This window comes from Neoarthrinium moseri (genome assembly GCF_022829205.1).
Source record: "Neoarthrinium moseri strain CBS 164.80 chromosome Unknown scaffold3_Wmoseri_CBS_16480, whole genome shotgun sequence".
Lineage (NCBI taxonomy): Eukaryota > Fungi > Ascomycota > Sordariomycetes > Amphisphaeriales > Apiosporaceae > Neoarthrinium > Neoarthrinium moseri.
The window spans coordinates 548,070-562,912 of NW_026055117.1; the positions used below are offsets into that span (position 1 = coordinate 548,070).

The window sequence follows — 14,843 nt, forward strand, 5'->3', positions numbered from 1 at the left end:
CACAGCCTAGACTGCATAAGTGATGCTGATCTTCCCGATCACGCCAGTCTGCACCAAAAGAGTCCCAGACTGGCCAGAGTCTCCCATTGCAGATCACCCGCCCTGGACTCCGTTGCCTTTTGGGAGTCTGGATTTTTTCCAACAGGCAGTGTCAGCTACTGTACCATAGTGCACTACCGATCTGTCTCTATGCACAGGTTTCCACTTGATGACCAGCCATCCGATCGACTGGAGGCGCTGCAAGTGCTAGCAACAACGCAGCTTATGGACACAACTTGATTATAGCAGTGATTTGAATGGAGTATTGATCGGTTCAATGGCACAATTTGTCGTCGTGGGTTTGCTGACGAATCATGGCGGAAGGGCTGGCCTACTATGGTATGCCCAACCTGTACGGTACGTGGGTTGGTGAGCGCTCTGTAGAGGTGCATAAGTCAAGTTGGCATATATACAAATGCTGCCGTGTAGGGAACACAGGGCGCGCACTACCTTCACACAACAATTGTCCATTGTGATGCGCGCCTTATTTCGATTGACTTTCGCTTCGATCAACCCTTGCACCACACAGCCAACATGCCCAGGCTCAAGCACGTCAACGGGCATACCCTCCTTCGCTCGTGACGTAAGGCAAAGCCATTTGCTCGTGTCTGCACACGTTTTCTATACTGAAGCTCGCACGAATTGGGTTGCCCCTTTATCAGCAGATTCTTCCTGTAGCTTTTCGGCTGCGCCGCTGAAGTCTCCCCAGGCGTCCCTCCTCTGATCATTCGGGTTCTAACCGAGAAACGCAATGCCCTTTGGGATGATTCCTAGTCCCGCACCGAGTGCGAAGTTATCGGTCGAGCTGGCCGGTCCGGCTGGGAAGACCAAGCAAGGTTGCAAGTTGCAAGACGACCCCCCTCCCCCCCCGTGATTTCGATGGCCTTGGTGATCGAGATTCTGGGAACCAAGGGAACTTCAGCCTTCATAACATCAATCAGGGCAGTGGACCTCGATGGGAATTGGGCGACGGTGCCTGCCAAGGCCTCCAATTCCGCGACTACTTTTCCATTTGGGGCAATTCCCTTTAGCCTCGAGGTGTTTTGTTGCTTGTGCACTATGGTACATAGCAATAAAGGTACGGTTTGAGCCTAGTCCTTCGGCGCAAGGCGGGCCTAAATGCCACCGTATGGGTCCACGGCCTGTACAGTACGCAGGTAACTTGGTGGAAGCATGCACATTATATTAGGGCAGGTTATTTTTGCTGCGCCCGAGACGCTATCGCGGCTCACCACCTGGGCGCCGTTGAGATTTTCATTGCAAGGGCGCGCGCTGTGCCAATGTCGCCGGGGGGCCACCGAGATGGATTCACTCTCACAGCCCGCCGCTTGAACTAGGAGAGGCCCCATACCGTAGTACGCAGTAGTTCCATCGCAACGCTCTGCTACGTAATCGAGAGCGAGAGCCCAGCCCAGAACGCAACTGGGCTGTCCGCTCACGCTCGGGTTTGCCCTCGACGTGGAGCGCGGCGGGTGCGTGTTCTGCTCTGTGCCCCGTGCTGCTGCGGCGCTGCCATGCTAGGCCCCCGATGGGCACCCCCTGTATTCCACCAACACCCCCTGGCCCATCCCAGCGCTCCCTAGCATGCATGTACTGGAGTAGCTCCCTGGACATCCTAGTTTGATGGTGCGTGTCTCGAAAGACGCCCCTCCCGCGGGCGTCCATCTGAGATGGCCTCTACAGTCTAGAGCCTACATACATGCCTGGCAGCAACAGTACTGTGTACAGGCAGCAGGCCGACAGCAGAGGGCCACAGGCAGACAGAGCAGGAGTTACCAAGGCCGCCCAGTGCCTGTCCGACCCCCAACTGTCTTGCTGTCCGATGAATTGTGCCCGCTTGGCTGCATTGGCTCACAGACTGCGTTGCGTGCGTGCGTGCCTGGTTGCGGGATGTTGATGACTGATGGATGATAGACGTGACTTGACTGCTCGTCCTGTGCCTCTTTTTGTTTTATTTTATTTTATTTTATTTTATTTTCCCCTCCCAGTGTTTCTGCTGCCGGGTGAACCTAGAGGCTGGCTGTCATCCTATCTCAGTGCGCTTCACGCACCCTGCTCTCCCTCGGTTTGAAATTTTCTGTTCTCTCTGCTTCCAGCCGGGACAGACGACTGATAGACGAACCGTTGCACAAAGCCCAACGCATCCGCATCTGATCCAACGAATCACCACCCCCTTGGCCGCGCAGGCCTCTTCCCCCCCTCCCTCCACACCCCCCCTGCTGGTTCTTGCTGGCGCTCCCACTTGCTTGCTCGGCCTCTTTGCCCTACGTACTGCCAGCTACGACGCTACCGTCGGACAGTACTTGGCTCATTACCTGGCTACCTGGCTACCTGCTTCTCACCGCGAGGCACTGTTCGCCCGCTACCGTGTCCCGCCGTTCCACCGACATAGCCGGCGACAGCTTCTGGAAACCAAACCCAACTCTCCACTTCTTTTCGCAACACGTCTGCCAAGCTCTGCCAGCCTGGCCCGCTCGCTACTGATCGCATTTCTGTTTTCCCTTGCTTGCTCTCCTTCTCTTCTCTCCCCTTTCCTGTCCAGTCGACGACGAGGTCGGACACAGCACAGAACCAGAAGCAGCGATCGCATCTCGTTGATTCAACTTCGGAACCTTCGCTAGTCCCATGCTGGATTGGAACGCCTAGCACCGGGAAATAACCCACGACCCGCTCCTAATCCGAAAGCAAATAGTTGGAGCGCAGTCAGTAGTGTGGTGTTACTACTGTACTGTACTGTACTGGCCCCCCCGAGAAGTCCCATCCAGCCAGCCGCCCGCCCAGCCAGCCAGCCAACCATCCATCCAACTACACGACTCGACCGATTCTTTCTGGGCCCTCCCACAAGGCCAAGAAGAACAACGCTCGTTACCCAGCTGGTCTCTGCCGGCTCGTCGCAATCTCCTGCGTCTGCATCGCGTGTGGAACTGCGGCCAAAGAAGCACCGCTAGCCGTTGGATGACGGAATTGTCCATTGTCGTCTAACGCCACCCGAAGCAAAGGCCTGCCTCACCACCACTCGTTTGACTGTCGAACCGACTCCAGAGGCGCCCGCTACATGTGCAGCTGCATTGCCCATCCCATCCCATCCCGGCAGCCCCTCAGCCGGCCTCCCACGATTGACGCCGTCCCAGCAGCAGCAGCAGCACCACTGCCAAACAACAATCGTTGTCCAACGTCTGTCGCGCTGCACACCCCCCCAACGGGACGACTCCAGATACGGCAGTGATCAAAGACCAGACCTGACCTTGCAGTGCCTACCCACGGACGGCTGCCATATCGCACTCGACGAAAACCTAGTTTTGGGACCAGCGCCCTGGAGTAAGACAGCCAGCCACTGAGAAGGCGCCGCAGCACTTCCGCCACTGTCGGTCGTGACCTCTGCCTGTGGCCGCTGCAAGCAGCACCAAGGGCTACATTGCATTGGCTCGTCCCGAACGCATCGTGAGAGCGTCCATCAACCCAGCTCAGCCCAGCTCCAGGCCATTCACAAGGCCTCCCACGCTCGCTATCCCAATTCTGGGCGACAGACATCATGGCACCGACGACACCGAGACTAAAGATCCTTTCAGGTAAGTGCAGTGCTCTTGGATACTTTTGCCGCGACTAGTCCCAGTCCTCCCAAGCGCCCTTCCCATCTCTGCCTGTCCTGTCGCTACATTCCACGGCCCAATCTTGTATACCATACCTGCCCTGCCCGTCGTACTTGAAGCGCGTCCTACCCCATCCCCGTCTGACCTGGCCGTTCTTGGTGCTACCGCTAGATGGAAACAGCGAAGAACCCTATCCCTAAGCCCCCAAGATCCTCTCGCTCAGTCCATTGCCTCACTCGCTACCCTCATTGCCGCGACGTGCCATCACTTTTTTCCCCTATCGTTCAACCTCCGCTCCACCCGGGAGCAGAGCCTGGCGCCGGCATATGCAGCTTGTCGACTGCCTTTTCTTACTTTGCCATGGACGACTCGGAGCTAATTCACATTTGTACAGTGGGAGGTAATGCCGTGTCTGCTTTCCTCTCGTGGAGGCTTCAGGCCACCAATGCTTGCGACGTAACGCTGGTGTGGAAGTCGAATTTCGAAGCAGTCCACCAATATGGTATCACATTCAAGTAGGTCCAATCGCGTGTGCCTCTTGAGGTCTTGCGGCTAACGGTCGAGCAGGTCTGCCTCATTTGGCAACGAGCGCTTCAAGCCTCGACAGGGTAAGTCTTCTGAGCGAAAGCTGGATTGCTGGTAGCGATCGAGGAACGGGCTGTTGCTGACTATATCGCGTCTTAGTTGTCAAAACACCAGAAGATGCCGCTCAGGGCAAAGCGACGTACGACTATGTCATTCTCTGTATAAAAGCACTCCCAGACGTATACGATCTCGCATCCGTCATAGACTCGGTGGTGACGCCGCAGCACACATGCATTTTGATCAATACCACACATACTTTGGGCATCGAAGCGCTCATCGAAGAGAGATTCCCCACCAACGTCGTTTTATCCCTCGTATCGAACGCCGAGATTTCGCAGCTTGGCCAGAGCGAGTTCGAGCACAAGGGATCGACAGAAATCTGGGTCGGGCCTGCGAACAAGAGCGGCAGTATTCCTGCGTCGATACAGGACGACATGGCTCAGGCTCTGGCTATGACCCTGAGCACTGGACGCGTCGATTGCAAGGTGTCGTCTAACATCCGACAACAGCAGTTCGAGCGCGTGATTGGGTAAGTGGTTTCCTGGGGCCCAACGACGGCCACAACCGCACCGGTGATAGTCTTACTAAATTATTGCCCTTGCAGTCCCATTGCCTTCCATCCAGCCAGCGTCATTTTCGAAACCTCGTCGCATACTGCGCTCCTGGAAAAGACCGGCGTCCGCCAGCTAGTCTCGGACGTTATTGACGAGCTTATCGAGCTTGCAACTACTCAGGGCTGCAAACTCGGCCCAGACTTCAAAGAGAATGCCATCAAAGAGCAGTGCCAGATACAAGAGCCGAGTATTATGTGGCAAGACTACATGGCAAGACGACCCATGGAGGTTGAGACTTTCCTCGGATCGCCCATCAAGCTCGCTCAGACATTGGGAGTCAAGTTGCCACGGATAGAAACGCTATATGCAGTCTTCCACCACTTGAACATGGTCAATCAGAGCCGGCCCAAGGAAACTAATGGTCTAGCAACCGTCCCTGGTTCGCCATCTGCACCGATGCCCGGGCCTAGAATGTCGTCCAATGGACCACCGCCTCGCAGTGTTTCTAATGGAATCCCGAACGGCAACGGCATGCGGCCACGGCCGAGGAATTCGTCTAACTTCAGCGGCCCGCCCCCTGGTATGCGACGACCCCCTCCTGGTGGTCCTCCGAACGGCTATCGCGGTCCTCCGGGCGGCGGTTACGCGCCCTCTTCGCGGCAGCCGTCGAGGCGTGGTTCCATGGAGGACGATCTGGGCGAGTTCAGCCACCTTGTCCTCTACGATGACATTCCTGAGGGTGGAGACGCTGGTTACCCCGGCGAGAACGGCGAGTTTCGCGACAGGGAAGTGGCACTCCGCCAACGCGACATGGCCCTCAAGGAACAAGAATTCCGCATGAGACGTGGTCCACCACCACCAGGACCCAGGCGGCGCCCACCTCCGCGGGCTGGCGGCGCCGGTATGTATGATGACGAAGACGAAGAGGGCGATTACTTTGACCCCAACGCTCTTATCGTCCCTTCAGTTGATCCTGACCAGGTCGATATGATGAGCATGACATCCAGGAAGAACCGGGCCAAAGCACCTAGTCAGAGCCAACTGAGACACGATCCTGAGATGGGAGGTGGTGCGCCTGCTCGCAACAGCAGATGGGGCCGGCCGAATTTTGGCAGAAACCGATCCAGCCAGCTCATGAACGCCTCCGTTCCCATGACGCATACCGACATACTCGACGACCCGTTGTTGGGATACTCTTCGAACCGATACGGCAACGTCGATCGCGGTCAGATGCACCAGGCCGTCGCCGGGTCTAGAGCCAACTCACTGACCGCACAGCATCTGGACCAACTCAACGGACCTGGAGGCATGGGCGGGCCGTACCCCAGGCGGGCTAGTCAGTCGCCCGGGCACCCCTACAGTCCATCCATCCGTGGAGGCAACGGGCGTCCGTCGCCGCCAAACGGCTTTGGAGGGCCCAACCCTCACGGACGGCCGTCACCTCCCAATGGCGTACGCCAGCCGGTCCCTCGGTATCCCCCGGGGCAGGGAAACTCGGTCGCTCCACAGCAGGTTGAACAACGTGTCGGGGTGAGCAATCTCCAACCACCCAGAGTCAAGAACGTACGCAGTCTGACCGGAAGTGCGAGCGCCAGCGCGGGGAGTGGTGACTCTGCCAACCTAGACTCGGAACCGTCTGCGCATAGTAGCCAGAGCAGCCTAGGCCCTCGAGCTCCCATCGGAGTTCAGTAAAGGGCACGCTGCACCTCGCCCCTGGACGTCTTGGACACTGACTGCGCAGGCTGAACACTGTCACTTCGACGACTGCCTTATCGCCCCGTCTTTTCCGTCGCCAAGATGTATTCTGTACCGAGAATCCGTACCGAGGCTTTGACAAGCCCAACAACGTTGTCTCCGACGCACTCGCATTTTTATTTTGGAGTGCCAATTCGACAGCCAAAACTGGCGAACAGGATGCCCCGAACCCCATTCAGAGCAGGAGCTTGGTTACTACTTTTTACGGCGCACACATAATTTCACTTGGACCCTGGCTAGGGTGCCTTCACGTACATAGCATTTGGAACGACGAAAACAGTTCTCATTCATTTCTGGTAATATTGCATTGGGTTGCGGGGTCCTTCGCCTTTTCCCGGCACACACACATACTCGAACTCTCCTTACATGAGCATCCCAACCCTCCGGCCAGAAGCACCTGCACTCAGAATCCCAGGGAAAATAATCTCTCGGTTGCGATGACAGACCTAGTGGAACCACGTTCCATCTGGATTTTCGCCGCCGGGGCGCGGCTAATGGATGGGATTCCTTCAGCGCAAGGTCACACAGCATTGGAGGCGTGTACAAAACTCTAATGATCAGTTTTCCTTTGGTTTTTGCGTTTGCTTTGTTTTGTAAACAGGATGTCCTTGATGTACTCAGCATCAAGACGGGAGTTGTTGCGTTCAGAAGGGTTGTATGGCTATGACTTAGACGAGGGGAGAGAAACCCGCAACGACCTTGCGATGGTGGTTTTTGCGTCGCACAGCCGGCCCAAGATTCGAAACATCGCAGGAAGCGGTCTACATAGAGGTATCGGTCCGTGGCGGGGCAGCTTGGTTTCATGAATATCGCACATACAGATCCCCCAGAAGGATCTTGTTTCCTCGTTACTTCACATCGATAATTGGGTTTGTGTCTTTTAATGTTCGAAAGGGCTGGCTGATATGACTGGTACCTGCCAGGAGGAGATAAAGCAGCAAGGACCCGACGTCTAAGAAAGGATCCTGCAACACATTCTGGCAACCGAACGAGAGGGCTGGACACAGATGGAACGAAGAGGAAACTACTTAGGTGCAGGCTTAATCAGAGGCCGCTCCCATGTGACGAGACGAAGGCAGCGGCAATACAATCAAGGAGTCGTGAACAAAAATATTTCGTTGTCCCAATCACGAGTCTTCTTTTTCCTACTTGCAGGCAGTGAATGAGACCAGCACAAGAACCTTGACGTGTGCTAGGTACGTATCTGAGCCTTCTCATTGTTTTTGAGCAGTCTCCACATTGTAAACGGGTTTCTCCCCAAAGTTCGTCTGAACGCGGCCGGCCTCATGCGAACTCGTTCGGATGAGGCTGACGGGCGTCGAGCTTCTCGGCAGGACACCCTGCAGGCCGCTCGCTAGTGAGGCGGGCCGCCTGCCACCAGCACCGGACGGGCTGTTTCATGCTGGGCGGAAGTGTGGCCGTGTTGGCTTGCACGCCCGCCTTGCTTGGAACAAAGGAAAAGCAAGGCAAGCGAAAGACAAGGCCAAGAAGGAAAAACCACGCGCTCGCATCCCGACGTCTGTCGGGAACAAGGGAGGTTAGGTTTGCCAAGGGAACGTGTGTGTGTGTGTGTGTATGTACTGCAGCGGGCATGACCGGGGGATAGTTGCCGAGCGATACGAGCTTGTTCTATATAGAAAAGCAACGAGGAGCGATGTTGCTCTTTTGCCACTGCGACTTTGCCGACGTCCTAGATCCTCTTGCGCTTTTCTCTGGAGCGCTTCCGTCACCTTTCCGTCCTTTATGTGGTTGCATGGCGTTGGGTGTAGTGCTCTACATATAGATACTATGCAGGAGCTTGGGAGCGGCTGTAGATGAGTGTCAGCAACAACAAAACCCAAGCCATCGGGCGAACCTGAGTCGTGAATGAGGGAAGATGGCACTGTGGAAGGGGCATCCGATCTCTCTGTTTGCTTGGCTTTGGGGAAATGGCCAGATTTATAGTTCGTCCGCATGCGGGTGGCCTGTAGATTTCAGCTCGCATAGACGTTGACTTGCAGGGTATCTGAGACATGCGTTGGGCCGAACCCGTGTGCCGTTGGTTTTTGTCGAGGCCGCCTTTTATGCTTATACGCCTGCCTCTGGAACGATCATACACTGAGTGCAGACAATCGCAGTAGTCTACTAGGGAATTGGCCATGAGCTAGCTAACAAGTCACGGTAGAGCACATCTCTTGCTCGATGGGAGTATATTCTCCTGATTCGTTCTCTCCTATTATGCAAATGTGTTTGTGGTACCTGTTCAACTCTGGGCTGCATAGCAACATAATAGCTACCTAAGTTGCTCCGAGGAGCATACCTGGACTGTCATACGGCTTTAGTCACCTCAAACATTTAGCAATTCAATGCTTAGATGCAAGCATGGCCACCTACGGTTTCTCCTTGCGCATATCGGAATGCTTGGTGTTGTATAGTGTTGTCTCAAAACGTAGTCCTCCCCAATATGATGTGTGTCTTCAGGGGAGACGCTGTAGTACGAAAGTTGGCTCTACATCCCATGTTCTGTCAACTTTCGAAAATACACCATTAGCCAGACATAAGGAAAAGTTGGTAAGTACTCGCGATTGATTTAGTTTGCCTGTATTACGATTCACAGGAAGACCGTATACAAAACACCATTGCTTGACGGCACTCTGATGCTGGCAGTTCATACAGATGGAGCTGCGGAGGAACGCGATTGGTGCTGGGCTGTTCCAACCCCACTCAAACAACAACTCTCCCTGCCCAATCGGGGCTACACCATGAACCATCGGCCATCTTTGTTGATGCATGACATTTAGAACAAACACGCATCAGTCAGCCCGACGAAAGAGAACTGCTTCGCTTGTGGCAGCGGACACAACGTGTGAGGACTATCGCATCATATCAACAAACCACTAGCCTCAGGAACGGTCAGCACAGGACGCGTCCTAAACCCCACACCCCGCCAACAGCTGGTTTGGGACTCGTCACTAGCAGCAGGCGCAAACTTGATAGCACACGACTTTCCACGGGGAGGATGGCTACCAGAAGCACCAACATGGACCGCTACACGTCCAGCGGTGCGCCGAGGCCGTCTATTGCGCCTCAGAGCTCCGGTGGAATCGTGAAGCAGCGGCAATTGGTGAGTCTGCGCACGTCGACGCGTGCTCACATTCGGTCAACTATGAGAAGGATCGCTCAGCACCGTACACATTTGCTAATTCCAAGTGTCATAGGCACATCTACACTCACAGCTGAGCCAACTGTCGTCAAACTTGGCAGACACTGAGAACTTGCTGCGCATGACGGCCGTCCAGGCCGAGGCTATGAGAGGTTTGGGAAGTTGGCATGGCGGCATGTAAGTTTCTGTGACCTATCTTTGGGGGTTGCGAACGACCGGCGCCACCTTGGAGAAGTCAGAGTCACTAATATTTTCCCGTCTAGGTTCATGGCGGCAAGTAAGGTCTTGGGAGAGGAGTCTGTCAAGGAGCAGAAGTGAGATGCGAAACCAATGCGACCAAACAATCCACACCGCCATTGGTCACGGCGGATGAGTGACTGTACGAGCGAGTCATATTTGGAGCTTCATAGAAGCCAGGAGCTCTTCAGTCCAACGAAAATCTCCCCTGGATGGCGACCGGCGCCGATTTGTGAGTTGGACGAGACGCGGCCGCATTGAATGTAGCCTATCTATAGCCAAAATCACAGGTGCTACACGGATATCGTTCTGGCGATAGATATACGTTAAAAATGAGGAACTACTACGCCAGTGTAGCAAAAGTTGTATCATCTCATTACATCTGGCATATTTCTAGACCCGAGATCACTATGGAGCCTTCCGTGTTTGCATTCTGAAGCCAACAAGAGCGCTTCCAGCTGCGACTCGTTTCAGGCTCATGTTACCATTGGCCATGGATGAACTGCGAACTGTGCACTTCGGCTTTTGCCAATTCTATCTTGGTCCCCGCACGTATATTAGCCTTCACGGCACATAGTCGGATTCACCGGTCAAAGCCCTCTTATAGCCCAGGCTACCCGCTTTTCATACAGAGGCCCTTGGGTTTTACGATGCTATAAGTTTTGTATTCCTAACGACAGCCAGAAACGGTATATCATAGCATGCGAGTTCAAACCCTTGGGTTGGCTGCTGTCCTTAGCAGTACTATACCGTTGGCTTCAGGACAATGCAGCCGGGATGCCCTCCAAGCGGCTGCCGATCACTACGTAGCGACGCGAAGCACTGGATTGATGAACCTGAGGCCTCTGCTTATTGAGAATGCTTCCTACATCGAGAACAACAACGCCACGGCTCTCACGGGGGGCGTCCTGAGCCAGACAATGATACCAGCCCATAATCGCAGTACCATTGATACTACAGCCTGTGCGACTTATACGGAGCTGATCGTGGTGGACGAGGCTAAGCCCTATGTCATCGGGACACAAATTAGGTACAAAGCCACCAACACGTCGTCCTCTCCCGACGGGCCAAGGTACGGCGGTCTCCGAGCCATCCTGATCGACTCAGTCGTCTCCACGACGGGGTCCTGGATGTTCAACGCCTCCCAGACACTCTCACATGTAATTGAGGAGAACTGGGGCCCCATCGTCGACGCTTCCAAGCGCGACACTCGCGCCACGCTGCAGCAGGCCGCCGACCGGTACCTGGACCTCTGGGGACCGAACGCGACGGCGGCGGCCGAGAAGGTGCCGTGGGGCACGCCGTGCCGGCGGCTCGAGGGCTCCATGTACACGGGGCAGGGGCGGCCGGACGACCGCTGCGACGTCGGGCTCCCGGAGGGCAGCAGCCCGCCCAACACGAACCGGCGCTACGTCATCGACGAGGAGGCGGGCAGCGTCAACGTGCTGTGCACGTTCCAGACCATGCAGGACGCGCCCGACAGCCACGAGTTCCGCGTCGAGGGCGGCAGGTTGAGGTACGTGCATACCATGACGGTGTGCGCCTGCGTGTTTGGGGGAAGATAGAGGGCATGAGAGGGAAAGGGCGGTGTTGAGACTTGTGCTGCCTCTCTAACAGCAAGGACTGCCTACAACTGATAAATCAGCACCTTGGGCTTTGTCGACTCTCAAGTTGGCGACATATATGTACTTTGAGAGCTTGTAATCAAATGTACGTTGGGAGTGTTGCACTCGATCTGATCAGGATATGGGAAAATGATGCTCAGCCGCTGTCCTCAGGGAATGGCGGAGATGGTCAATATATATGGATGCATTTAATTACAGACGTAATATTAGGTTTATAGTCTGATCGCCCGCTGCTCCTTTCCACCAGCTTGCCTTTTGCACACCACATCAGCCAACTCTGTCTTGGGCTCTATGTACGGTTTGATCGTATTTCTAACCAGGGTGCGCTGCTCGAAAGCGTACGCAAGCCCGATGAGCTTCTCCTCGCTAAAGTGCTCGCCGAGGAAAGAGATTCCGAACGGGATATTCGGTGCCGTGTCATTCAGGTTTCCGAAAGAGTTCGGGATGACCGTCTGGTTCTCCGGGTACTTGCCCAGTGGGACAGTCACGATGGGCGCGCCAATGACAGCCGGTAGCGTCGAAGAGAATGTGGTGGGCAGAATCAAAGCATCCAGCGAGAAGTTGGTCAGGGCACCCGTGACACCGAGGAGACCGCCGTAGTAGAGATCCGCAGTGTAGTTGGACCAGAACTCTGGGCTATCATTTGTGAATCCGAGATCCAGGGCGCGCTGCCAGATTCGTGTGTCGCGCTCTGGCCAGTCCTCGATGGGGAAACCCTGTGTGAACTCCTGCAGCTCCTCGAGCGTGGTGATATTATTAGGGTTGTAGCTCAGCTTCGCGAAGTAACTCGCAATGTTCGTAACGAAGTCCGCACCGAGTACCGTGAGTTCGTAGTTCGACCGGGCTAGCACCTCGTAGCCCTCGAGGAAGATGTCGTCGACGATTTCGGCCCCAGCAGCTCGGAATACCTCGAGAGACGCGTTGAAGGCGGCCACGATAGGGCCATACTGCTCCTCGGCCCCTGTAATATCGAAGACGTTACGCGGAATCCCGAGTCGTTTTCCTTTGAGAGCGTCGTGATCGCACGCGGCAGCGTAGTCTGGAATTGTATCGAAGGGAATGGCATCGGTATAGTTATCATTGGAGTCCTTTCCAGCGATAGCGGACAAGATGTATGCGGCATCTTTCACGGTTCTTGCCATTGGGCCGACTGTATCTTGGTGCTCTGAAATGGGGATTACCAGGAACCTCGAGGTCAGACCAACTGTCGGCTTGATACCAACCAGGTTGTTAACATTCGAAGGGGAGACTATTGAGCCATCTGTCTCGGTTCCAAGAGCTGCAAGTGCAAGACCGAGTGAGCTTGCCACGCCACTACCCGAGCTGGAACCAGATGGATCTTGCCCTGGATAGTATGCGCCCTCTGTCTGTCCACCATCGGCAGTCCAGCCATTGCTGGTATTATCGCTTCGCCAATTCGCCCACTGTGAAAGATTTGCCTTCCCTAGAATGATGGCGCCTGCTTTTCGGAGCTTGGCAGCCACGGTGCTGTCTTGAGGAACCTTTGCGCCGAGCAAAGCGTATGACCCTGCCGTATTGGGCTCGCTGTCGTTCGTGGCAATATTGTTCTTGATTAAAATGGGTATACCGTGCAGAGGACCAAGCACTGTTCCTTCTGCTCTCAGAGCATCTGCCTCGGCTGCGATCGACAGAGCGTCCGGGTTCAAGTACGTAACCATCTTGAGGGTTGAATTCACTTCCATAATGCGGGCGGTGTACGCGTTGACCAGGTCAACGCTGGTGAAGCGTCCATCCTCAAGTCCTGATATGAGATCTTCTAAGGTTGCCTCAATCAAGGGAGGGAACGGTTTGCCCCCAACTGCGGTGCTCGGGTTTGGACTCGGCTCTGCCAAAGAGAAGATGTTGTTGGGGCATGTGGCGAGGGACAGCGCCAAAGCGACGCAGAGCTTTTGAAACCACATCATGAAGTAAAGTCAGCTACGCAACACCTGACAAGTGACCTGGTGTAGCTTCGTAACGAACAAAGCAAACCGCTACTCTAACCGTCGACATTCGCAACAATTAAGTTGGCAGCGACAGCTTCAAGTTATATGCACCCCGCGAGTACTATAATCCCGCCTTTCATGATCCTGTTGACCCAGGGACGAAGACCAGGTTCTGTCCACGGCTTTGCGCAACCGGTCCCAGCATGAACATGGATCGCAGGTGCGCGATGAAGCTTACGAGAGACATTAATCGAATGTCAGCGTCATTGACCAATGAGCACTACTGTTGACCTGCCTATCTCGGGGCCGAGCACGTTCTCCAAGGGCTCTTATCACCAGGATCTCTGCTGGGAATGATGCTTGGCTCGAACTGCTCCCAATGATGGACGACGGCATTGGGAAACCCTTGCTGGCGGCGGCGCTGTTCCCAGCTCCGCATAGACTGGGGACTTGAGCGGGGTAGCAAGGGTAGGTATTTGGCTCCAGGCCTGCCAGGCACGATCAAAGGTACCGCATTGCAGATACTCGATACTCCATTGGGAACGTTGAACTTCAATTGGGTTGATAAGGTTGCCACCTGAAGCTCGGGATGAAGCGAGCTTCAATCGCACTTCACTTGGCCTACAAGTGCCGCAAAGGAACACAACTGAAGAGCAGCAAGGTCGAGAAGAACTTGAATATGTATCGAGACTAGACAGGCACGGCCAAGGGTTATCCCGCCTCCTCTCTTCGGCTCCTGTTGCGAGATTGCATCTTAGTCAAGGCACATGGAGGATTGCTTTCGCCATGCACCTGTAGGTATGTGATTGGCCCGGCCGACTCGGATCTGTTGAGCGGCATGCAAAGACATTTGTTAACGAAATCCTACCGCCAATTGATATGGAGAATTAGCATTGGGGAAACCTATGGCGTCGACCTGTTTCTGCATTCCACTAAGCCGGAATTGCCCTAGGGTGTATATCCGAGATGCTATAAAGCCCAGCCGGGTAGCCGTTGCCGCTGCAGCGCAGCGCATAGGGCTGACGGTGGCTCATCACTACTGAACGTCCTGGATGCCTTGTTAAGCTTGATGGCAGACACACATCTCTTTTGATCAGAACTGGTGAATGGCACCATAATAACAATATCATTTCGTGTTTCAACATGCCGCTGCGACTTTTTGCTAGTTGTGAAAATACCTTACACATACGCAACTCCTAGTGGGACTTTTCATCACCAGCTTACATTGAATTAATCATCACGTCATGTGAAGACACCTGCGACACTGACAAGATGATCCTCTTGAGCTGCGAATATCACTTACTCATACCCTGTTTAAATTAACATTCGAAGGCTAGCCTTCCTTCCACTGCTACGCATCGCACAGAGTA

General features: G+C 54.8%; 4 protein-coding genes across 4 annotated transcripts; 3 read left to right on the forward strand and 1 right to left on the reverse strand.

Annotated features, from left to right (window-relative positions):
• Positions 1-3,571: 3,571 nt before the first annotated feature.
• Positions 3,572-6,460, forward strand: JN550_001544 (uncharacterized protein; the record flags this gene model as incomplete). Its single annotated transcript, XM_049312740.1, has 6 exons — positions 3,572-3,608; positions 3,653-3,964; positions 4,024-4,144; positions 4,197-4,237; positions 4,314-4,743; positions 4,819-6,460. 6 exons carry the CDS (start codon positions 3,572-3,574, stop codon positions 6,458-6,460), a joined length of 2,583 nt encoding a protein of 860 aa, XP_049176395.1.
• Positions 6,461-9,542: 3,082 nt separating this feature from the next.
• On the forward strand, positions 9,543-9,983 carry JN550_001545 (uncharacterized protein; the record flags this gene model as incomplete). Its single annotated transcript, XM_049312741.1, has 3 exons — positions 9,543-9,626; positions 9,721-9,842; positions 9,929-9,983. 3 exons carry the CDS (start codon positions 9,543-9,545, stop codon positions 9,981-9,983), a joined length of 261 nt encoding a protein of 86 aa, XP_049176396.1.
• A 620-nt stretch (positions 9,984-10,603) lies between these two features.
• Positions 10,604-11,467, forward strand: JN550_001546 (uncharacterized protein; the record flags this gene model as incomplete). Its single annotated transcript, XM_049312742.1, has 1 exon — positions 10,604-11,467. The coding sequence occupies one exon, from the start codon at positions 10,604-10,606 to the stop codon at positions 11,465-11,467; it is 864 nt and encodes a 287-aa protein (XP_049176397.1).
• A 272-nt stretch (positions 11,468-11,739) lies between these two features.
• Positions 11,740-13,449, reverse strand: JN550_001547 (uncharacterized protein; the record flags this gene model as incomplete). The annotated part of the gene is made up of 1 exon (XM_049312743.1): positions 11,740-13,449. One exon carries the CDS (start codon positions 13,447-13,449, stop codon positions 11,740-11,742), a length of 1,710 nt encoding a protein of 569 aa, XP_049176398.1.
• Between the last annotated feature and the right edge of the window lie 1,394 nt (positions 13,450-14,843).